The sequence below is a fragment of the Festucalex cinctus genome, chromosome 1, assembly GCF_051991245.1.
Source record: "Festucalex cinctus isolate MCC-2025b chromosome 1, RoL_Fcin_1.0, whole genome shotgun sequence".
NCBI lineage: Eukaryota > Metazoa > Chordata > Actinopteri > Syngnathiformes > Syngnathidae > Festucalex > Festucalex cinctus.
Window position 1 is genome coordinate 38,155,511 of NC_135411.1, and position 24,525 is coordinate 38,180,035.

General features: G+C 38.4%; 3 protein-coding genes across 5 annotated transcripts; all 3 read right to left on the bottom strand.

The window, feature by feature from the left end:
• Positions 1 to 39: 39 nt before the first annotated feature.
• Positions 40 to 7,428, bottom strand: prrg2 (proline rich Gla (G-carboxyglutamic acid) 2). 2 transcript variants are annotated; one of them, XM_077534465.1, is made up of 7 exons: positions 6,962 to 7,428; positions 6,786 to 6,878; positions 5,177 to 5,349; positions 3,503 to 3,536; positions 3,199 to 3,331; positions 1,661 to 1,786; positions 40 to 386 (listed from the first exon to the last, which is right to left on the bottom strand). In XM_077534465.1, the coding sequence occupies exons 2-7, from the start codon at positions 6,865 to 6,867 to the stop codon at positions 344 to 346; spliced, it is 591 nt and encodes a 196-aa protein (XP_077390591.1). In that variant the 5' UTR covers positions 6,868 to 6,878; positions 6,962 to 7,428; the 3' UTR covers positions 40 to 343. The 2 variants fall into 2 exon arrangements, with proteins under 2 accessions (XP_077390591.1, XP_077390583.1); XM_077534457.1 differs by having other exon boundaries at positions 6,786 to 6,889; positions 6,962 to 7,424.
• Positions 7,429 to 8,512: 1,084 nt separating this feature from the next.
• rras (RAS related) lies at positions 8,513 to 17,984 on the bottom strand. Of its 2 annotated transcripts, none has more exons than XM_077534487.1 (7): positions 17,956 to 17,984; positions 17,332 to 17,432; positions 15,828 to 15,915; positions 14,564 to 14,666; positions 11,089 to 11,197; positions 10,625 to 10,743; positions 8,513 to 10,502 (listed from the first exon to the last, which is right to left on the bottom strand). In XM_077534487.1, exons 1-7 carry the CDS (start codon positions 17,966 to 17,968, stop codon positions 10,415 to 10,417), a joined length of 621 nt encoding a protein of 206 aa, XP_077390613.1. In that variant the 5' UTR covers positions 17,969 to 17,984; the 3' UTR covers positions 8,513 to 10,414. The 2 variants fall into 2 exon arrangements, with proteins under 2 accessions (XP_077390613.1, XP_077390622.1); XM_077534496.1 differs by lacking the exon at positions 17,956 to 17,984 and adding an exon at positions 17,614 to 17,947.
• Positions 17,985 to 20,312: 2,328 nt separating this feature from the next.
• On the bottom strand, positions 20,313 to 24,081 carry LOC144027153 (uncharacterized). Its single transcript, XM_077534479.1, has 5 exons — positions 23,920 to 24,081; positions 23,308 to 23,402; positions 23,013 to 23,172; positions 22,812 to 22,935; positions 20,313 to 21,270 (listed from the first exon to the last, which is right to left on the bottom strand). The coding sequence occupies exons 2-5, from the start codon at positions 23,398 to 23,400 to the stop codon at positions 20,556 to 20,558; spliced, it is 1,092 nt and encodes a 363-aa protein (XP_077390605.1). The 5' UTR covers positions 23,401 to 23,402; positions 23,920 to 24,081; the 3' UTR covers positions 20,313 to 20,555.
• Between the last annotated feature and the right edge of the window lie 444 nt (positions 24,082 to 24,525).

A 24,525-nucleotide genomic window follows, 5' to 3' on the forward strand; every position in this document is an offset into this window, starting at 1 on the left:
GTCTGTACTAGCCAGACAAGTTGGCTTCAATGTACATCCTTCTCGAAAATGGATTTATTGTGACTCAACCACATCATACACACAAATTGGACGTACAGAGCAGCGTGGGAAGAAAAATACAGCCCCACCCTCACCTGCACCCAATTAAGAGCATCACATCTGTACTCTGTACGTCATCTTGTCAAAAGTGTCCGTTCTGAGCTTGGCTCGCAACTCCGCCCATAAATACGTTATACAACATGCAATATTTAAACTTGACTCAAACCATCATCGAGCGCCAGCATCAACCACTTTGAAGCAGCTCTGGCTGGCTGGCTGGATGACTGGATGGCTCAGACATAGCTCACTCGTTGTCTCTTGGGTCTGCAGGCTCAGATGGCGCCCCCCTGTGGTCAAAGTAGAGGAAAGTTTAGAAGATAGATTAGATAGATAGATAGATAGATAGATAGATAGATAGATAGATAGATAGATAGATAGATAGATAAGATAAGATAATTTGCTAATGTTACAACAAAGGTTGTATCCACAACACAGTCACATGTGTGCTGGACAATGGAGGTGAGAGTGCCTGATTACAAATGTCCACAATGGATGACATATTTTCTGTCCTCTAACATTGACCGTGAACACTCATTCTTAATGTCCATACAGCTGACTTAACAACATGGCTAGCTATTAGCCTGAATTGATGTTGTAGGATGACGCTGCCACCATAAAATAGTGATTTGGTCAGCAGGCTGCCTGTTCCGCTCCTGCCAGATGTTGGCTGAGAATGCAGTTTGACGTTCTGCCAAGTGAATACAGGCTGAGGATGCCATCGATTGATGTTGTACAGGTGTAGCTACAAGTGAATATGGCTACCAAACTAATGCACAAACACTGGTGTGGTGTGGATAAAGGGCTTTTTTTTTCTCACACAGACAACTGGGTTTTCAAAATAATGCTGTACTGTGTGGGCGGAGAGAGAATACTTGTTGAATGGCAAAAAGAATCTATTAATTCCATGCTGTGAAACGTCTCCACAGAATAAGGAGCTAGACAGAGCTTTTTCTTTTTTCAGCGCAACCATCGTCTCCTCTCGATAGGGCCTTCAATCAATTGCATATGTACACATTTGGAAGATATACAAGACTTTTTCTGTTACAGCAAAAATATGTAGTACTTCTACCCTAAAATAACAGCTTCATATCATTTTGGTAGTACACTGGCTTGTGATAGGGAGAAAGGCATCTATGGCATTGCTATGGCAACCGTGCTTCACCTACTTTTGCAGTCTACAGTAAAAGATTTTGACCCAAACTACCCAGCTCTTGTGTTGTGTTAGTATTTTCAGTGGCATTAATGATGCTGTTCAGAGTTAAATGTATCAACTGGAAGGTAGCGAACTGTACAGTGATGTTTAAAATATGTAAAAATGATCCATAGGTGTTGTACAGTGCTTTTCTAGGTATACAAGATTGCAGATTTAATTTTGCAGCTATCAGTGAAAGTTTGGTATTCCAATACAGTATGTATTTCAACCTCAGCCACCGTTCTAACCCTGCTGTTTTTGTGAATAAAATATGATGAATTTGACAAAAAGCTATCTGACTTTAGACCAATTGAATTGTGTAAATGTAAATTGTACATTGACCATATTGTGGCAAAAGCACTGACTTACCCTGAATAAGGTGGTGGCGGGGCATCATGCATCCCACTGCGGTTGAGAGCTTCGCTGTAACTGGGCAGACCCGGGGCGGTTGCCAGGGGCACCATCTCTGGGGCTGGACGACCATCTTGCGCCATTCTACAGACAGACAGGAAATTGACATATTCAACAGGCCACTTTATGCAGCCACAACTAGCTTTTGTTTATTTTTTATTTTTTATTTTCGCAGAAACTAGACATTAATTACAAGGAATGTTCATTACAGTTATTGTAAAGGGAACTCCCATATAATTGCCATGGTAATGTGTGGGTCTTTTAACATTTTCCCCCAGTTTCTATATTCTGGTTGTCATAATCATCAGCATTTATGATAAACGAAGTACGAATTGCTATTATTGCATTGTTAAAATTTTCTCTCATTCCGGAACATTTTTCTTATCTGAAATTGTCAACATAATGTAAATTCTTTCAGGTATACGGGTCCAACAATGTATGGGTAAAAAGGCATTGAGAAATGACCTGAAACAATTTTAATATGCAGCTACAGAGATTGAAAGGGACAGTGTGTAGAATTTAGTGCCATCTAGTGGTGAACAAATAGAATGCAACAAGCTCAGTTCGAAGCGTATGTATTTTGAAGCACACGCACTACGGTGCTTCAGAGAGCACACTTTGCAAGCCTACCACAATTATTACGTTCACTAAGTTTGTCTCCTACGGTATCAGCAACAGAAAGATGGCGGCGAAACATGTCAGCCTCCTGTAAGGTGCAGTATTTAGTTAGTGATTACTATACCTACGATTATGTTAAAAAAAATGTACTTAATAGAATATATTTTTTCACATATTGGAATTAATAAAGTTTTTGTTTTTTGTTTTTTAAATAAATGAGCATTGAAAAACTGAAGGTTTTTTAAATTTGCAAAACACTCAATAATGAATTAAAGTGATCTTATGATAATCCCCATCCAGAAGATGGAACTAAAAAAGAAACATCACTTTTTCCCCCAGCATGTATTTTACTGGAGCCCTCTGCCTGATGGTCTTACAGAGGTGAGATCCTTCTCACGTCTATTTTGTTACTGGATTCTTCTTATTGTGGATTCTACGTGACTTTGTAACTTATTTTGAAAAGTGCTAAATAAACTATTATTATATTTACAGTCATACTTAATAATAATAGTTTAATTGTGTAAGCAATATGGAGGATTCAGCTCCTCTCCTCCCATACGCCTTATCATTTAGTTTTTGAACTTTCATAATGTGTGTCTTTTTGTTCTCATCATGTCTTTTTTTTCTGCTGTGTGGGGCAGCAGAACCCGCTATCCCAAGTTGCCATGGTGACAGATCAGCAGACAGTACAAGTAAGTGATATATGATAATTTTACATTGGGCTTGTGGGAATTCTGCCTAGCAACAAGTGGCACAACAAACGTTAGATGACGGAAGAAAAGCAATCTGAGCACGTGTCAGCTGTGCAGCAGGTAAAGATTGGTTGGCCACCATTTTGTTCCGTATGAAACACAATTGCGTGCATGCTGGGAACTTACTGGACGGGTCTCCTTCCCCCCTTGTTCTTGGCCTTGTAGAAGTAGAAGCCCAGCACAGTGGCAATGACAGCGCACACTAGTATTGCCAGGATCCCTGCCACCAGGCCTGACACGTCCACTTTGGGTGCGTATCCTTCAAAGACATGACAGCAACATGACAACTGCTGCAACTCTTCTGCGTGTATTGTCTTAAGTGTGTGATTGGTTGGATTTTTCATGTACATTTTTTGTGTAAAACGAAAATACAAACGTCCAAATAAACGTGAATAACTAAAATATTTTTACAAATCATTTAAAGTATTACCGTGGCTTTGAAGATAGTCTTGCCAAAATACTTCCTATACATGGAAATAAAAGAAAAGTGAGTCAAAGACCGAAAGGTGACACGCACGTGAACCTCATAATGTATTCTGCCATCTTATTTACAAAATCATAAGCACCACACACACAAAAGTTGTAAAAATACATTGTTACCGTACATATATAGAACTTTCAGGTAATCTGGACATTTTTTTTTACACCCTGCATTTGAAAACAGAACTTTGAACTCCATACTTTGTCCAAAGACTTGTTTCTTTTTCAACTCCCACAGATGACGACATAACATGAGCAAGAGGTAAATAGAGAGCGGTCAGCTTGTCAACTGTGAGATCTTGAGTGATTGAGAACTTGGGGTCTTCTTAAAAGTTGTGGGGGAGAAAAAAAATCAGGGACAACAGCAGCATGGAGGAGTAGCAAACAAGAAGCATAAACAACAGGTAAGCTATTCTTTCCATCACCTTATGTAAAGGGATACTTGACTCATTTAGCCATTTTTAGCAATAAAAGATTAATATTTTGTCTAGAATTAATTTGATAACTTCATTATTTTGCCACGTACAATTAATACCTTGAAAAGGGATACTTGACTCATTTAGCCATTTTTAGCAATAAAAGATTAATATTTTGTCTAGAATTAATTTGATAACTTCATTATTTTGCCACGTACAATTAATACCTTGAAAAGGGATACTTGACTCCTTGAGCCATTTTCAGCAGTAAAAAGTTATTATTTTGTCCAGAATGAATTACTGATAACTACATTATTTTTATGTATCCAATTAATACCTTTAAAAAAAAATAAAAAAAATCCCACTTGCTGACGAATGAAAATGACATCACCTGTGCTGAGGAAGTAGGTAACGACCAATCATGGCTCAGTCTGTTAACCAAACCGAGAAAACAGGTGAGCCATGATTGGTTGTTACCTAATTCCTCAGCACAGGTGATGTCATCTTCAGTCGACAGCAAGTGGAACATTTAGTTTTTAAAGGTATTAATTCTACATGAGAAATAATAAAGTTATCAAATTCATTTTGGACAAAACATTACGTTTTTACTGCTGAAAATGTCTCAATGAATGAAGTATCCTTAAGTACACATTTTGCCACTGAAAATGACATCACAGGTAGTCAGAGCTCAGCTAACAACCAATCACGGCTCACCTGTCGCCTGTGTTTAGTCATGTGACCTTCACAAACTGAGCTTTGATTGATCGTTACTTGAACATGCACGTGATGTTATTTTCAGTCCACAGCAAGTGCAAAATGTGTTTTTAAAGGTATTAATTGTACATGAAAACCAATAAAGTTATCAAATCAATTATAGACCAAATATTAGCTTATTACAGCTGAAAACGGCTCAGAGTCACTTATCCCTTTAAGTGATTTGTTTGATGCTATTTTGTGTGCCAAATGACCAAAATGGGCATTATATACAACAAATATACAATTGCATTTTTGTACTTAAGAACATCTGAGTCTGTACTTCTACTCTCACTTAAAAACAGGAATTGAATCAGGACTTTTACTTTTAAGTCACAATTCGCTGTACTTCTATAGGTAAGTAAAGAAAGTGAGTACTTTTGCCACATCTGAACTCACATGCATTACACACTACCACATCTTTGTTCAGAAGCGTACAACATTCGTGTTATTACCGTCTGAATGTCATCCTCAAACACTTCCCTGGCCTCTTCATAAGTGCATATTTCCTCCTGACATTCCCTTTCGAGGCTGTCAGGCACCACTAGTTCAAAGTCCCAGCTGTTATAAAGCAGCGTGCGCGACAGGAAGGCATTGGCTGACTCTTCATCCACTAACAGCGAACTCTCTGCAAGACACAGACAGGGTGGAGAGCAAAAGATTTCCCTATGGAACCATGTTGGAGTAAGAGGACTAATTCATTTATACATGTACAATATATGGATCTATACAGACAAATCTCATTGTTCATGTTCATCATGTCATTGTCTGATTACAATCCATCCATCCATCTTCTACAGTGCTTGTGTCAATATAGTCGTGGCTGAGCTGGAACTAATTCACTGTACAAAAAAGAAAAAGAAAAAGAAAAACTACATTGAATTCATAAATGCCCCTTCAACTTTTCACATTTTGTGAACTTACAATAAAAAAAAATCTGAATGTATTTCATTGAGATTTTATGTGATATACCATTATAGCATTATATTGTGTTTTTCAAAATTATAAGCAAATATAAATCTGAAAAACATTCAGAAGTCTCCTAAGTAGTAAACAGAGTTCACTTGTGTATTAATTACTCTCACTATAAATACACCTATTCAGTGAGATTTGTTAAGTAGAAGCACAAACTGTGGTAGGGTTTTTACTTTCTGGACCTGGATTGGCCACCTCTGGAACTCACCAGACAGGTCAGGGATAGTGATAACATTGTGGAGAAGTTCTGAGTATGTTTTGAACATCTGAAGGGTACTGAAAATCTGAAAATGGAAAAAGTAAACAAGACTGTCCTAACCTAAACTGACTAACTGAACAAGGAGAACACTGATCAGATAAGAAGCCAAGAGGTCTGTGACAAACGCTCAAGGAGCCATTCCATAATTTTCTCAATTCGACGCAATCCACTACAACACGTGTCAAGATCCGGTCCTAGAGGGCCAGGGTCCTGCATGTTTTCGAGGTATCTCTACTCCAACGCACCTGATTCAATGATCAGGATAATTATCAGGCTCCTGTAGAGCTTGCTGATGAGCTTAAATATGAATCAGCTGTGAAGAAAGTGGGAAAACCTGCAGGACTGCAGTTTGACACCTATGCACGATAACAAGATTTTTTTATTTTTTTATTCATTTATTTATTTATTTATTTATTTATTTGAGAATGCCAGTCAATCGTTTTTGTAAAGTCAAAATGTTAGCTTGCACTCATGAGGTTATACATGCGTTCATAATGGTCACGTGAAATTAGTATAAACACTGATAGTAGAGGTTGAGGTCAATGTATTACTTGATGTTGGTATTTTTGTATGAATCATAATCTACATATTTTTTTGTTGTTGAAACCTTGTCAACATTAGACATTGTAGTCCTATTATGTCCTGTCCTTGCTTTAAGGATCCATTTTCCTAAATGGGAACAACGCTACACTTTTTCATCTTTATCTGCAATGGCCAGACCTTAAATATCTGCTACACGTACTCACTACTCAGTCATGTGTCATAGAAAACAATCTTTATCTTACAGTCCTTTTTATACCTGTATGCGAATAAGAAGAGGTGTGGTTTACCTTTAGCGTGTCGGTAGGTGAGACAGCAGTAAGCTAGCTGGAGAAGGACCAGCACAGCAATCCACACCATTGAGGCTGCCATTGAAACAAAAACTACATGGACCCTGACAAGGAAATGTCACCATGAAACTCAAGCCAACATATCTGACACTATACCATGACCGAGTCACGCTCACCTGGCTGCAGGTGTCCTCCAAAAATCGCGGTTGTGTGTTCCTTCCCGCCTCACAAAATCATGGGAAGTGTCTTTAGGAAGTTAGAGTTTGAAAGATGAAGACTTGGTGCCACACACAAAGTGTTGTCTTGCCAAAGCAAGCTCACATCCCAAAACCTGTTAGACGACATACCAGCCGGAGGGCGGAACCTCTTCAAACCTGTCTGTCTCACTTTCTATTTACCTCACAAGTACACACAAAGTATGGGACCACTACGGAAATGGTCCATTTTGGCTTAAAGTCCCAGTAAAGTAAAATTTAATACTGTATGTCTTCTAAATTTGACACGCTGCAAAGAAGAGTGTTTTGAATTGGAAAGATGAAACAAATTCAAAATGGTGAAAAATCAACCCCTTCTCTCCACTCTCAAATGTTGCGGATGCGTTTATTGAATGTGCCGACCGGCCCACTCAACAGTCAAATTCCACTGATACAATCTGGAGAAATCGATGCTTCTTGATGTAGCACCTCTCTTATGCCTCAGTTCAATTCAATTTTGTTTATACACCACCAAATCATAACATGTTGTCTCAGGGCCACATGGAGCAGGTCTGAAACCACACTCGTCACTTTAAGACCCCAAAAAACACATCTGCTTTAAAGCATTCAGTGAAAAAAAATGGTGTGTTCAATTTACTCCATTTTATTTCATCAAGTGATTACATAGCTTATACACACAATAAAATCATTGGGATCCAAAAACACATTTTAAGTACATATATTGTTTACTTAAAAAAAAAAAAAGTGTATCTGGAGCCAAATGACTTCATTTTCTGCAACCACTTGAGAAAATAAAATTGAGTCCCTTTTTTTTTTTAGTGGCTAGAAAATATTCCTTGAATATATTCCAACGAAACATTATGAGACCTTTGCATGCTCTGACAACGAGGCGCTCTAAAGCAGCGACACCACCGCAACGTACAAATACACGCTGGCTGGCATGTCACCCTTATTTCCCCCTCACTCTTTCAGATACTAGCCATGGATGAAAAATATCTTGTTTCTCTGAATCTGCTGCATCTACTTTATACCGTAAATCCCCAATATCAAAATCTCAATCTCAGTTGAGTTTATTACTTTATTATTTTGTGCCATCAGCCGCAGAGGCTGAAAAATCTAAAAAAAAAAAAAAAAAAAAAAAAAAAAGGCAATTTTGAGAAGTTGTAGAATGCACATGCATGTTTTCAAGTAGCATAGGAGTACAGTATAAGTCATCAGAAAAATACTTGTGATAATCTACTTGTACAGTAATTAACGCAAAACAGATAACTTGTTTTAACCTTTTCATTTCAGATGACTTTGACTTAACACATTCTATAGTTTTCTGGTATGATCCCAAAGTGACAAACCCACAAATGAGTTGTCCTGTTGTTTACTATAAAATATTTTATATTTATTTTATAAGTGAGTATTCCCTCACTTTTTGCTGGTAATGCATAACATTTTTTTTTAATACTGTATACATAGCTGTCATTGGGACAGTAAGCTCTCAGCGTGACACGACACAATGGATTTGGTGAATATTTTAATGAGGTACAAAAAAAGTGATTTTTCTTTTGAGTTAAAAAAAACAACCAAACATTTGAATTGCAGTTTGTAAGATTATATATATATATATATATATATATATATGCAAACAATTCATTTAAAAAATATGACATAGATCTACATTGCCCAAAGCAATACACATAAATGACAAGCAATATATGCCCCAGTTGTTTTTTGTTTTAATTAACATTTCTCACTGATTGTGCTTTTGTCAATTTAATCATCGTAGATTTTGATTGTCTCCTAAAAACCATTTCTGTATTTCAATAAACATCCAAATAATAACCGCACAATTTATTACATCAAAGCAGAAATTTACACAACTCCAGGATCTGTGTGCACCACTTTGAAGCTGGATGCCCATTTCAAGCAAATAAAACGAGTCATTCCATGTGTGATATTGTCTGGAAAAGTGGTTGGTTGAACTGATATAGGCTCTGGCTCAAAAGTATTATAGCATCGTACAAAATGGTGTGGAACATATAAATACTTCGGAAAGCTGAGGATGAAGCATATTTGGAGGTCAAATTGATATTTGGAGAAAAGAAATGACAAATGACAGTGTCAAAAATAATAAACATATTCTATAAACAACAAAGAAACCTTTTTAGCTCTTCCGAATTACAGCTATGTCTTGGTGACAACTCAACTTCTGGAGTTATTTCTATTTGGAAAATGAAATGGGTTGAGTGAGCCAGTGTTGCTAAGGGAAAAGAATCTCCCAAAGAGGAAGCTGTAGCAGTCAGTGGCACAGTAATGTGGACAGCAAGGGTCAGGCTTCGTATCAAAGCATGACAATTGCCCGGTCCGGCCTTTTCCTCAGCTGTTTGCGCTCCACACAGGAACAATAACACAGTCCCTCCATCACACCATGAGCACGCGATCAATGCTAAACCTACTGTATGTTCATAATATAAAGCATGAGCACAAATAAACTATGATGCATCTACTAGTTTGGTCAAGATGTTCATGTAAACCATTTATATTATTTATGGAATTTAGTGAAGCTTTGAATCATGTCAAAAAAGTGTATGACCAAAATACCATGTGCATCACACTTCATGAAAATAAATTCACAACCAATCTAATAGTTGGTTGCCCATCACAAAAATGTTGAAATGCATTAAAGCAGAAAATGGGTTCTGTAGTTCTGCAACTGCGTGGATCAATGCACACCCATATCAACTTTTTTTTTTTAACCCCAAAATACTGTCAACAATTAATTTTGAAATGGTTGGCAACTCTGTCTACAGTATTTTCTTTCATTATTTTTTTTGGGCACAACAAATGGCAAAATTATAAAAATATGAAGACAGATTCTGCTGTGGCTGTGACGTTTGCTGACTTTTTTGCTCTGTGCTCTACTACCACCTGCAGGACACTTTTGAACATGACCGCACAATGATGTCTTGTGATTGGGTGTGCCGCACTCAACATTTTTTTTGTATTATTATTATTGTATGTGGACTGACTGACTTTACTGCATACTAACTCACCATTATGGCAGGAGTTAGAGTACCTATTGCGGTGATGTCTTCGCTGACATCAGTACCCAAATGCCACAACAGCAAGAACATATTTATATAGCCCACCATAATGTGAGGACGTCCCTATTTATGGGCTGTAACTATATACAGTCACGTCATTATTATCCCATGTCACCAACAGAACTATTTCTGCTGCTGTTGAAAGCTCCTCGCTTGAGACTAAAAATACACTATACTGATTTACAAGTTGCTCTTTGGTAAAAGTGCAAATGAAAGCATTCAACGGGAAAATGACGCTCCTTAATCCGGTCTCACACAAACGCTCACACTTCTTTTTGGACAAGCTGGGGAGGCTTTGGTGTCCATAGTAACGCCATGCTTAGAGGAGGACGCAGGGGCAGCCGCCGCTCTTCTGTTTCCCAGCGTGATGAGTTGGAGGGGGAGGACACTCCATTTCCTGGAACCTTCTGTGAGGGAGGAATGACAAATTTCGTCATTGTCTGTTTACCTTTCTCTAACTGAAAGTAACAGCAGTCTAGCCCATTGGTGTATGTTTGTATACAAAGGAAACAGGTCAAGGAAGAAATACCTGACAATTCGCACAAGCTCCAAGAAGGCTTCATCCACATTGTAGCGGTTCTTAGCTGAAGCCTCCATGTAGTAGATCCTATTTTCTCTGGCAAATGCCTGAGCATCCTCCCTGGGGATCTAAGCCAAAATAAAGAATATACGCCTCTGATAAAACACAAAACTTAAGGGGGGAAACCACGAGCAAGTCATCATTTTACACATCGAACATTGCCTATCAAGTAAGTAAAGGTTTGGTGATATCAGTTTAACCCTGTAATGATTCATTTGTATTCATTTCTATGGGAAGAGGACCAATATCCAGATACAAAATGTCAGAAGTTTACGTCCATGGAGATGAACACAAAAGAAATTGAAAAAAAAGATTGTTTTTGTTTTTTTATACAATTACCAACACAAATTGCTGCCTCTTAAAAAAGTAGATGCTTGCCACAGCACGAAAAGATGCACAAGGGTGTTAGTTACCACTCTTTGCTGCTCCAGATCTGCCTTGTTTCCGACTAGCAGCATGGGGAAGTCATCCCGATCCTTCACTCGAAGGATCTGGGTGTGAAACTTCTGAACCTCATGGTAGCTAATGGGACAAATAGGAGCAAAACAGTACATTACTGTACAGGGTGACCAAAAAAATGAGTACTCTTTAACAATACAATAAAACCAACAGTGATGTAATAAAAATATTTTATTTATAGTAACTGAAACCTTAAAATATGCCATTTAAAGAAACAATGATGGAATCGCAGCTATCTCAGCTGAGATATTTTAGCCGTTAATGAGGAATCTCAACAGCAGAGTTCAAGCATGCTTTCGTACAGGACGACGCCATCAACAGGACGTAATAAAAAAATTAATAAACAAATAAATACAGAAATAAATAAATAAATAAATAAAAAGACAGAAAAGAAAATTCCATCATTGTTTCTTAAATGGCACGTTTTAAGGTTTCAATTCTTCCACCACTCTTGGTTTTATTGGATTGTTAAAAAGTTTCCGTATTTTTGTGTCATTGTATATACATAGTAAGACAATGCTTGAACATATGGCTCACATAATTTGATCAATGACAGTAAAAACACTACACTGAGTTTCCTTTTAAAAGTAATAATTTGATTTCTATGACTAAATATAAATATATACAGTAGATATCAAACGGTAAAACCTGAAAAAAATATTGTAAACTAATATCAGTATTCTGCATCCCGTTTTCTGCAGCTCATTCCGTTTTAGGATATGCGGTATAGAATGTTTCACCTATTGCTTAATATGCCTTTACTATAAAAACTAGTGCAAATAAAATAAAAAATAAATAAATAAAATAAATTTTAAAAAAAAGAAGAAAAAAAAGAAGAAGAAAAAAAACTAGTGCAAATTGATCTTATTGTCTTGAGAATTCTTTTTGATTATTTAACGAATGGCCCATCTTTGTTATTCACGCTGTCTATATCTTAAATGCAAAACACTAGACGGATCTGTGAACTGAAGTGCCAGGAGGAGGCAGCCATTTTCCATTCACACTAGTGCTGTTCCGATATCGTTTTTTGGCCCCCGATACCGATTCCAATATCCAGCTTTGCAGTATCGGCCGATACCGATACTTAAGGGGTTTTTTTTCCTCAACATGAAAAAGCTGTCCTGTCATTGGTTCAGAGCATTCAAGGGCCAATAGGATATCTTAGATCGGCATGCAGTGAACATATCACATATCAGTAAATATCGTGCACAAGCAAGACACAAGATGCTGCATCCAAAATCCTATATTAGCGTTGGAATTAATGGTATCGGCATGTTACTTGTGAGTACTCACCGATACCGATACCACTGTTTTAATGCAGTATCGGCACCTCTGCCGATACCAGTATTGGTATCGGAACAACACTAATTCACACAGTAGCAAACAGCAAAAATAAATGGTGTTGTGTCTGAGATATGTGAACTAGTGCAAGTATCAGAGTTACTGCATGTCTTTAAAGTTATTATGATGGTATAACGACACGTGTGTAACAGGATCAATAAATAGTTAAGGTCATTTACTTGTATGCACTTACCACAGAGTTTGAAGGGCAACAGAATTGTGTGACTCAGGATTTTCATGAATGGGCTTTCACTAACAAAGCATTTTCTAGGTAGTCAAAGCACTACCTCCTCATTTTGGATACTGATGGCGCATCATGAGCAACTTGTATCTTGCTCAAGGACACTTCAACAAGAGTTGAGGATGGAATACACAACCTTCTAGTCGGGAGACACCCACTCTACCACCTGAGCCATGCCAACCCTAAAGATGTTTATGTCGACCGACATGTAAGAAGTGTCATTCAGTATGCCGCCACCATCACGCTCTGTCAATAAGTAAAGTGGAGGAGGCCTTTCCTTTTAATGCATACAATTTGAAATCATATATAACTTTTTGAAAATAGGACTTTAAGAGTGGCTGTTTCACCAACATTTACACATATAAAACAAGGCAGCATAAAAAAAAAGACATTTATATTTTTTAAACCAGTGTCCTCACAGATATTGGACAAGAGATACGTTTTAAAACGCTCAGTTAAAGATTCACAGATTTGTTAAATAACCTATCCTATCCTGTTTTTCAAGGAAAACCTCCCTTATTTTGTGTTCAGGCCAAAGCAATGAAATACAACTTTGGTGCCATCTTGTGGCATCTTTGTGTCACTGAATTATGTTGAAATGAGTTCAGGAGTTTCCCATTGGCAATTCCGAAGTTTTTTGAGGGGGAGTGTCAATTGCTTGCATATTTTCATTATTTGCACCAGGGCTCGGTCCTTTTCCACGTTGTGCACGTATTTCTCACCAGATTATCAGATCTTTTGTAAAGTCAGCTAACCTTTCAAAATCCATATTTGAAATCTTCGATTAACTGTGCGCTTTAGTTCAGAGTCAGACCACCCCTGGGAACTCAAAAGACCAATCGGTATAAAGGTTTTTTTGGGGGGCGGGGGCTAATAAAAGCAGTCATGAAAGCAAAGTCCTCTTTGTGACTCGAGATAAACTCTTAATACGGATGAGTCGTTATCAGCTAGTGGTCTGTTTTCATAGCGTTCAGGCCATGTTTATGCTGACAAGGAAGGAAGAGGCTCTGCATTAAAAAAATAAATAAAAAATCATCTGAACACATGAGCGACCAAGCAGGATGCCTGCAAGTGAGCTACATCACGGCCTCCTCACAAATGGCGCTGCAAATTCAGGCCTTTAGTCAGTGCGGATGACCTTTCAACTCAGACTAAGCTTAAAGCAGGAAAAACATTCCTCCTTGCTGTGACGCAGAGGCGCTCAGGCAACTGGAAGATAATACTGCCCCTAGTGGTCAAAAAGGCAGCTGTCGGCATCAGTTCAGGGCTTGATTCCAATAGTGTTACATTTACCTAAAACAGTCTCGGATCCACAACTTCCCTTTCATCCATGTGCTGTATGTTAGCTAAGGTGACATCAGCCAACATCAAATGAACAGCAACCCCAAATATACAGTAACAGCCCTTCCCATAAAATGCTTAACATGCGAAAATGAATGTTTCTGTGTTGAGTCACCAGTTACAACTGAGGGCTTGACCACTTTAACCGACAAATTGGCTAGACACATAGCAACACCATTTTAGGGAAATTCAACCCTTTATGGCTGGAGAGATTTAAAAAAAAAAAAAAAAAAAAAAAAAAAAAAAATTGTTCCTTTTGGTACGTCCTTGCTGAATTGTGACTACGAAAGGTCAGCCAGTCAAATAAGAAGATAATCACAGTTCAGATATTAAGTATACAATTGAATAAAAGCTCTAATAGTTGGTGCCATTTGAGATCATTTGCATTTTACAAATGTTTGCCTTTGGATTTCGGGACCGATATCTGTAACTGTATCACATTACCAACACTGAAAATATGTCAAATGTAACATTTATCAAGGTGAAATCTACAAATGCACACTTACCTGCCCCTGTCATTGAGTGCAAACACCAGCAAGAAGCCTTCTCCTGAGCGCATGTACTGCTCCCTCATTGCCCCAAACTCCTCCTGACCTGCTGTATCCAAGACTGACAAAAACATAAACCTATTATTGAATATGAATATCCATCAACAGTTATGTTTTATGAATTGAGATGGTGTTATCGGCAGCTGCTTGAAAGTAACTAAAAAAGTAACTTTTAATCTAACTTAGTTACTTTTAAAACCAAGTAATCAGTAACGCAATTTAGTTACTTGTAAAACCAAGTAATCAGTAACTAAGTTACTTTTTCAAGGTAACTGTGGAACACTGTTTATGATTGTGGTTTGCCTACAAGTTTTCTTCCTTCATACGCAAACGCAGTAGACGGAACTGAATGCACAATAGTAACACATTAGCAAGGCGAAGTGGTTAAAACGTTAATACTTCATAATCTTTATCATGTTCAACAACAGCACAATACCAACCATATGGGTTATACTATGTCACAAATACACAGGAGGTGCTGTTGCCAAAATATTTGTCGAGATTAAACCCTGTAAGTCTACAACTGCACGTATGCATAACTGAACAATCAGTCATGCATGGCCATAGATAACAACAACCTATTCTGACTGGCTTTATCCCAGTCACTCACCGCACACATATGGGCAAAGATGAGATAAACATAACAATTCAGACCTGAGGGCAATTTCGAATTTTCACTTAAAGGCTACACAAGCAGAGGGAGAACATGCAAACTCTATTTGGGAAGGCCAGAGCCTGGATTTGAACCCTGCTGAACTGCGAGACGGGTGTGCTAACCGCTCATCCCTGTGCCGCACCAATCTGAGCATGTACACTCAATTCAATATTGAGGCTTGAATATAAGATCTTACTTTAATGTAACTACATTACATGAGAGGAAACTGGAGTTAGGGAAGTTACGACTGACAGCCACTGACTAGTCAGTGCATTTGTGTGTCATCTGCTGGTCGCACCCTTCACATCAGCACTTGGCTCTGAATCATATTCAAGGATTACACCGCGTATGCAGTCATTTCTGTACACTGAAGAGTTTAAACACAAGCGCAGTAACTCAGCCGCCAAGTGCAAGTCCTAACAAGGGAACATCGACCGAGCAAACACACTGCCTTTGTCACATTACAACACGCCCTCCGCGTTTAAACAAACTGTTTTTCCACACATCAAACATCCTTCACAACTGTGACTAACAGGGATATTACAAATCATGGCCAGTGTAGCTTACTGTCCAGACGGGTCTCCTTCCCATCCACCGTGCAGATCTTCGTGTAGGAGTCTTCAATTGTCGGGTCGTAGTCTGACACAAAGTAGGACTGAGAGAGACAATCATTGTTCATATTGAGCAACTAAATCTGCCATACATACTGGAAATGCACACAAACTGCAATCATGTGCCACAGATTCTAAACTAGGCGACACTGTACCGACTCATAGCACATTTAAAAGTTGTGTCAAAAGAACACTGTTAAATGTTAGCTCCCGAAAAACATCGACAGTATATCCATTCCACTGTGATACAAATATGTACTGTATATTGTTGAAATAATCTACTGTGTAATGGCTATCAGGTTTGAGTTTTGATACACTCCTTAAGCCCCAAATGTGCTACTCGTCATATCATTTTAATAAAATGTGTTGTTTGAGTAAATATATCTGCATTTATTTGTAACAACTGAGAAATTGTTTGTTTTTCTTCTCCCTTGAGTTACTTCCACTTGGTTCCTTAATCAGGAAACATGGAATTTCCTTCCATGTTAATATAGAAAACAGCCAAATTTATGTGCCTCTATAATAATAATAATAATAATAATAATAATGAGTAAGAGAAAATCTCCCTCCATTGCTCAAATGTCAGAGGTGTAAAAGTGCAAACATTTCCCCCATTTTTGCCCAACTGTACTGGCTGCCAGTGCATTTCAAGATTCATTTTATATTAAATGCTCTTCCCCTGACATCCAGGTTTCCGAGCTTCTTCACCCCTACAAGCCCACTCGCTCGCTCAGGTCAGCTGGTCAACTGCTCTTGACTGTCCCCCAATCCAGGCTGAAGCTCAGGTTGAGCCTGTTGTTCTCCATGAAAAATTAGGGAACAAATGGGCTCAAGAGATTTAAAAAGAAAAAAAAGTGATTATTAATGTTTTAGTGATTATTTTTGTCATATTTATTCATTTTTTACTTTTCTATTTTATGTGTATCTCTTTGGTGTAATTAATTTATTACATAGTACTTTTGCACTGTGCTTAGTTTTAAAGTGCTGGACAAATATATTTGGATTAGACCCTTGTGAGAGCGGTTAAGAAGATGGATGGATGGATGGATGGATGGATGGATGGATGGATGGATGGATGGATGGATGGATGGATGGATGGATGGATGGATGGATGGATGGATATAAAAATGAATACGTAATGCATCTTAATTACCTTAATTGGATCACTCGCCCAGCATAAAGATGTTAACGTTTTTCGCACAGTAATGTAGACTATAAGTAGGGAGAGTACTGTACTGTACTGTACTGTATTGTGCCATCAACAAAGTCAATGGAAAAGTCAGTTTAGAGAAAATGTTTTTGTGTGGGAAGCAAAGGACACCCCCATAAGCAATTATTCCCCACCCCCATCGACCATAAATGCCACCCACATCCACACGATGCTTTAATTAGACAGCAGCGTGTATATACTTAGATACAGAGACGTGCATGCTCTAAGGGGGATGTTGTAAAAATCATACCTGAATGAACTGGATAGTTAGGGCGCTCTTCCCCACTCCTCCACCTCCCACCACCACCAGTTTGAATCTTTCCTCGTCTCCGCTCATCGCTTTTTCTTTTACTTGTCCGGATCAACAATAAAGAAAAAAAAAATCTGTGAGCCGACTGGCAAAGTTCAAAAAGCAAGAGCAAAGTGCAAATAAAATCCAAGCACGACAGACCAACACGGGCGGTGGTATCAGAATAACTTCGAACTTGGTAGCGTGAAACTCATCTTTACGAGGTTTTAAATATACCGCCACCTGAAAACGGGAAAATCCCAGCAATGTTAGTCCAATGGAGAAATGAAAGATCGCAGCGAGTTTCACTCTTTGGAGCCAGTTGTGTCGTCGCTTTGCTTCTTTGCTTTCCCTCTGCTATCGAACTCGGCCTCACCGCGGCTTGTGAGGGCGGAACTGCTTCCTCTTTCCCTTCTGGAGAGAAAGTCACGCTAACACAGCACGACGCTATTGCCTCAAATTAGCTTACTCGTGTTGTATTCTTGCTACCATTTTTGAGCTAACGGAGACAAGCCTTGGGACAACGTCTCCTCTCGTCAATTCAAATTTGTCCCCGAACAAATTCCACTTTGGTGTGTCAGATACCTAATATGGTCATTGGGAGTATCCGTGACGTCACACCTACAGGCGCGCGCAAGAGGTAAATGCAGCGCGTGCTCGCGAACCGAAAAGACCAAAATCAACTGTTGAGTTGTTCTTGCGACGACTATGTATTTGTCTAATTGTTAGTTTGTTGGGTTTGACCGTTTTTTTTTTTTTGTTTTTTTTTAAGTATTAACGTATTCGTTAGCTTCATCATATGCTGTTGTGTCGTTCCACTGTGTACTGTACTTGTTTTTGGCTGTGGGTGGGATATGTGTTCCCTGGGGCAAGAACACACCTCATCACAAACTTCTTATCCTGCAGTCTTGTCTAACTTAAGCAGCTAAGATTCTTAGCCTAAGAACTTGGTGGTTTACAAAAACTCAGCTGTCACAATCATAGATACACCTCCAAATTTAAGTCTACTGACTTAAAATTACAAAATATATGGTACTGTACTTTACAAGCATAAATTATTAGTTTTGATTGACAGCTGAGGGGTGGTGTAGTTGTTTTTTTTTATGCGGTTCAATCAATTTCAAATAACGTTTCTTAATCAATTACATATACTTTATAGCACATAGTATAGCATTTTGAAATTCTGTATGAGATAAAATGTTCATAAGACAAAAAGTTGAGTTCAGAGTTCAGAATGTAATGTATGACAATGAAAATACTGTACCATAAATATTAGGGGTGTTAAAAAAAATCGATTCGGCGATATATCGCGATACTACATCGCGCGATTCTCGAATCGATTCAATTAAAAAAAAATCGTTTTTTTTTAAGAGCTCAGAATTGTTCATTCGGTAGTCTTACCGATTCAACGTCTTATCATCATTGCCTTTTGTGTGTGTGTGTGTGTGTGTGTGTGTGTGTGTGTGTGTGTGTGTGTGTGTGTGTGTGTGTGTGTGAATCGATTTTTAAACTTCCATTTTTAATGGAAAATATTTAACAAAACGTCTGACTTCGGGTTAGGATTCACACCTTGAGCATGGAAGAATGTTATATGAACGGAACATTAAGCCTTGATATTTTATTTTAATGCTGTTCAAACATGAAACAGATTACAACCTCTATAAGACTGAAATTTCAGATAAATAAATAATACATTTTCATATAAATCTTACACTCTACAAGCTTACTGATTAGTATTTTCTAAATTTGAATGAAAAAAAATCGCAACAATCGACTTATAAATTCGTATCGGGATTAATCGGTATCGAATCGAATCGTGACCTGTGAATCGTGATACGAATCGAATCGTCAGCTACTAGGCAATTCACACCCCTAATAAATATCATCCATATGTGGTTGATGAGTGTGTGTATGTTTAAAAAAAAAAAAAAAAAAAAGTTAGCTTTCAGCTCTTATATATTGAGATTTATTGTGAAATGATTCATTGAGATTTGCAATCAATTGTATGAAATACTTGTTTGTTTTTGCTTTGTTTTTTAAAGGGATACTTTAAAGACTCATTGAACCATTTTCAGCGGTGACAAGTTCATATTTTGTCCAGAATTTATGTGATAACTTCATTATTTTTTATGTACAATTATTACCTTAAAAACTATTTTTTCCTCTTGCTGTCTACTGATGATGACATCACCTGTGCTGAGGAAGTAGATAACAACCAATCATGGCTTACCTGTTTTCTGGGGTTGGTCAGCAAACTGAGCCATGATTGGTCATTACCTACTTCCTCAGCATAGGTGATGTCGTCATCAGTCGACAGCAAGTACAAAAATGACTGAATTTAAAGGTATGAATTGTACATGAAAAATAATGAAGTTACCACATTAATTGTAGACAAAATATTAACTTTTTACTGCAGAAAATGGCTCAATGAGTCAAGTATCTCTTTAAGGTCTGACTGTTCTTCAGGTTTCCATTACCCTGACTGTAGCCTATATCGCATCGATTATAAAAATTTCCAAACCATTTTTCTGAAATTATTTCTATTTCTGATACATTCGTCATAGCAAAGCCTGAGGCAGACAAAAACATGGAGTGTTATGGTATGTATGTATCATGGCATCCATTTCAGAACAACATACATCATAACCAACATTTATTAGGACTGTGTCAGGTTTAGGCCTCCCTCATTTGACTTTGCTCTTCACTTGCAGGTTGAATAAAATCTTTAAAAGCAGATTTGCAATTAGTTTGCCTTGAGATTCATTTTATTATTATCCATAGTTGTGACTGAACAATGCGCTATGATTGGCTGGCAACTAGTCCAGTGTGTATTCTGCTACAGTCAGGTGGAATAACAACCTTATGAGGACAAGCACTACCAAAATGGATGGCTGAAATTATTGGTGGAAATATTTTCTGCCAAATGAGGCTCCTGAGAGAGATGTGGTTGAAATTCAATCTTTAATCATCAGTAAACGCTGTACAATCCAGGCCGAAGCGACAACAAATTGCAAATATGGCCATCTTACAAACGGCAAGATGACAGGGGCAAAATAAGCGGAGAATCATTCTGTCATCCCAGCAATAAATAAACGATGAGTACCTTGCGTGTACTGTGTACATCATTCCTTTGGAGAAACATGCACAAATACAAACACGCACACACAAAGGACGATTCCACTCAGTCAGCACCTGTACGGCAAAGCGGGCTGCCCCATCTTGACGGGGTGGGCAAAAACCCCGCCGAGCAGCATTCTCTCCCCCCAGTCCAGCAATTTGTTGAGCGTGCAGCTGAGCGGAGACAGCAGGCTTTGCTCCTTCATTTCACAAGTGTCGTGTTTTTCCTCCTTGCGCGTCTCCCCTGCACGCCCGCTCAACGTCTTTGCCTGCGATTTTTCTGCCGTCTCCCCCTTGTGGGACCAATCGGCGCTCTTCGCTTGCTTGCCGTTGCATGTCGACGAGGGAGGGCACATCCCCAAGGGGGTCAACGAGAGGCTGAGGCTTTTGCGTCTCTCTGACAGAGAAGCGGAGACTGCTGGTGCTTGTTGTGTGGGCTTTGTGCTTGGATTATTATTATTATGAGTCCAAAGTTTCCCTGACAAGGGAATCTGCTGGTTGCCATTAGCGTCCGGATTTGAACGTCTCTGCTGGTGCAAATTCTCTGTTTGTGTTGGGATCGCTTCTGCTGATCTGTCACTGGTGACGCTGGCCTGATAATTCTCGTTGGGAATCGTGGGGGTGCGATTGTTACTGTTGTCGATGGATGGCGGGTTGTTGTCCAGCTGCTGGCATGGGAAGTCGTCACCGGAGGCCTTTTGACGCAGGGTGCCCTGGAAGTGCTGCAACTGACCCAGGAAGTTGAAGTTGGGGGAAATGGAGGGTCGGCGCTCTTTCACGAACCTGACAATTAAGCGGACAGGGTGTGGGTCAAAAACATATTGTTCACTACAATAGCATTCAATCAAACATAGGCCTGGTAAGGTTGAACCGTTACCAGTTTAGAAAAGAAAAAAAAACTATTGTAGCTACATAACAAATGAACAGCGATCAAAACAAAACACCTCAATCCCTTACAATGTTATTCTTAATGAAAGTTTTTTGTTTAAACAACACTTTGTACCTAATTTAGTTAAAAACTAAAAATAATAACACATTTATTATTGTTATTATTGTTATTATTGTTATTATTATTATTATTATTGAATGCTCTTAAACTCATCCATTTTGAATAGAAAATTATCTTCAGTTTAAGAAAAAAGTGTTGTTGTTTTTTTATCTTACATATTATGGACTAGACTGAATATTAATTGTACATAAGTCACTATAATTACAAAGCTGACAATCAGCTGACCCCCAACTGCATCAAAATCAACTACGGTAAACGATCATATAAATATAACACACTTTAATATACAGTAACATCTTTGATAATACCAAAAACTATTGGTTTCTTTTGGCAAAAGCTTAAGGGAAAAAAAAACAAAAAAACACTAATAATTAGTGATGTAACAATATCCAAGCATCACAATACGATATTATCATGATATGAAGATCACAATACAATAATTATCACGATATTGCGGGGAGGTTGGCAATATTAAATAAATGTTACAATATTGTAAAAAGAAATTAGCTCATACTAATGAAAAAGCAAAATATTGTGTTTTTGTACATTACAGCAATGCATATAAACATTATGACAATCTCATAATACTTAATATTGAGGCGCTTACTTACTAATGCACGCACACATTGAATTACGCCACATATTGACTCGGTTCACAAGCATGTTATGTTCCCCATCATCTGACAATTAGGGTGGATTTTAAACATAGGAGGGCCAAAACATGCCGTATGAAAATTAAACTGCACTAAAAAAAACTAGCCACCAGAGGGTGCTCGAACTGCGCAAATGGAATTCAACCTCACTTTTTTTTTTAACAGACGTATTGCTTTTAATATCATGACATGACGATATATTGTGGTGGTTTTAATATCGCGATATTGCCGTTATCTAAATGTTTTTGTGAGTTGTAATTTTGCCCAATACTGGATGGGTGGTTTACAAGACATGTAAACAGACAGCAACCAACTACTTAATTGTGACATTTAAGCAGAAACAATGAATGTTAAGTTTATGTTAAAACTGATTTTGAATCAGTATATATTATTGTCTGAACATTTTTGCACAGGAATTATTTTTGAATGAATGAAACCTTTGAATAAATGCTTTTTGGGTTTATTAGATTAAAATCGATTAAAATTGTAATCGTCCTGATTGGCTGAAAAACAAAAAATTGAGATTTTAATTTTTTTTTTTTGCCATATGTGCTACTTAAGAGTTATTGGACACTAATGCAAACAGTCCCATAATCATACCAACACATGATGTCTTATGCAGTATGGTAGAAAGAGCATGTGTAAAATGTATGCAGCTCAACCTGTAGGCGTGGTCCAGATCCATTCCCGAGCTATACATGATGTAGGCGACGGCCAGGGCTGGAGAGCGAGAGATTCCAGCGGCACAGTGCACCAGGACAGAGGCACCGGATGACATCGCCGCGTCTGCATAAATTAGGAATAAAAGCGAGTTATTTGTGTGCGAATGACGTCAATTGCCGCGCTGGTGGTTAAGTCCTGACCGATGAAGCGTAGAGCCTGAGGGATCCAGGGCAGCAGGTCATCCCACAGGGAGTCGTCGATGGGGATGCGGAGATATCTGGAGCAGGGAAGGAAGGAAGGTCGGGGGCTGCAGCGGCTCACACTCAGCACATAGGAGATCCCCAGAGAGGCCAGTCGGTCCTGTTCACACATTGTACGAAAAATACTTGGATTTTTCTTCAAGTGAAAGGCATTTTTTTTTTGTACTTGTAAATGAAGTTTAAGCGTATTGCATGTAGTTAGTCGTGACTCCCGCATCATGAACTGCTTTATTACCTGCGTCACATCGCTCTCGGCTCCCAGGTAGAGCCTCGGCAGGATGATGGACAGAGGAGGACGCTCTGTCTCTCCCTCCATGGACCAAACCATATCTACAGCACAATACACAACACATTCATGCATTTAATCACCCATAATACATAGAAGGATTTTTCAATTAGTTAAATATAACCTTTTAAAAATAACCCATCCTATCGTGTTATTAATTTAAAAAAAAAAACTCAATTAAACTCATTCAAACACAAATCCTGATTAATTGTAGAACAGCACAGCGATTTCTAATTTCCAACTATGCATTTCAGATGAAAGAAGCAATATTTTGGCATTGTTAAAAATATGAATTTGCATTTCAAAGCAGATAAGCTTCTCCTAGTCTTCATTTGCTGTTATGTCCGTATTATCAGAACAGAAGAAGTTCAACACAAACAGCAGGATGTGAAAATCATTCCTGCTGCAATAAGGCTTTTCCATTTCCTAAAGGGGTTTCGGTGGGATTTTTTTTTTTTCAACAGGATGCAAGGGTTTTGCTTGCAACAAAATAAACAATGTCCACAGATAACTTGCGATATAATTATTTCCAATACGAAATAAATCGTGCAAATTACTCACTGTGATTGTTCTTTCGTCTTCAACTGCGTTTTTTCCCCTCGGTTACAGTTGGTGTCAGTTGCAGTTCTGCAGATTCTTTCAGTCCACGCCAGCGACGTCCTGTTTTCTCTCCTTTCTACCAGAGACTGGTTCTAAACGATGAGCTCATCCTCTTACCAACAATAAACCTTGAGCGGTGATGTCATTTTCAGCCAATAGGCTCCGCGCTGGACATCCACTCGCGCAGACGCACAAGCGTGTTATCCCCCCCGCCCCCCCTAACAGAGATGCCTGCCGGGTGTAAAGTGGGCGGAGCGTGGCAGACTGTCACTGCTGCCTCATCACCAACACTCCGACATCTATATGTAAATGAGGGCGGACAGCATTTTTCACCACTCGGCCAATTCTACTCGATCAGATGACCGCGGAAGTTGCACACATAGCTCATTGCATTGAACTGTATTGTTGTGCCGCTCAGCGACTGCGCACAAGCACTGCTGCATGATGTCACATTATGTGTGGCATGTTATCAATCAATCCAGTGAGATTCAATACAAAGAACGTATTTTTTATTTTATTTTTTTACTAATTCAATACAAAGCTTATAGGGATGGGTTTTTCAATATT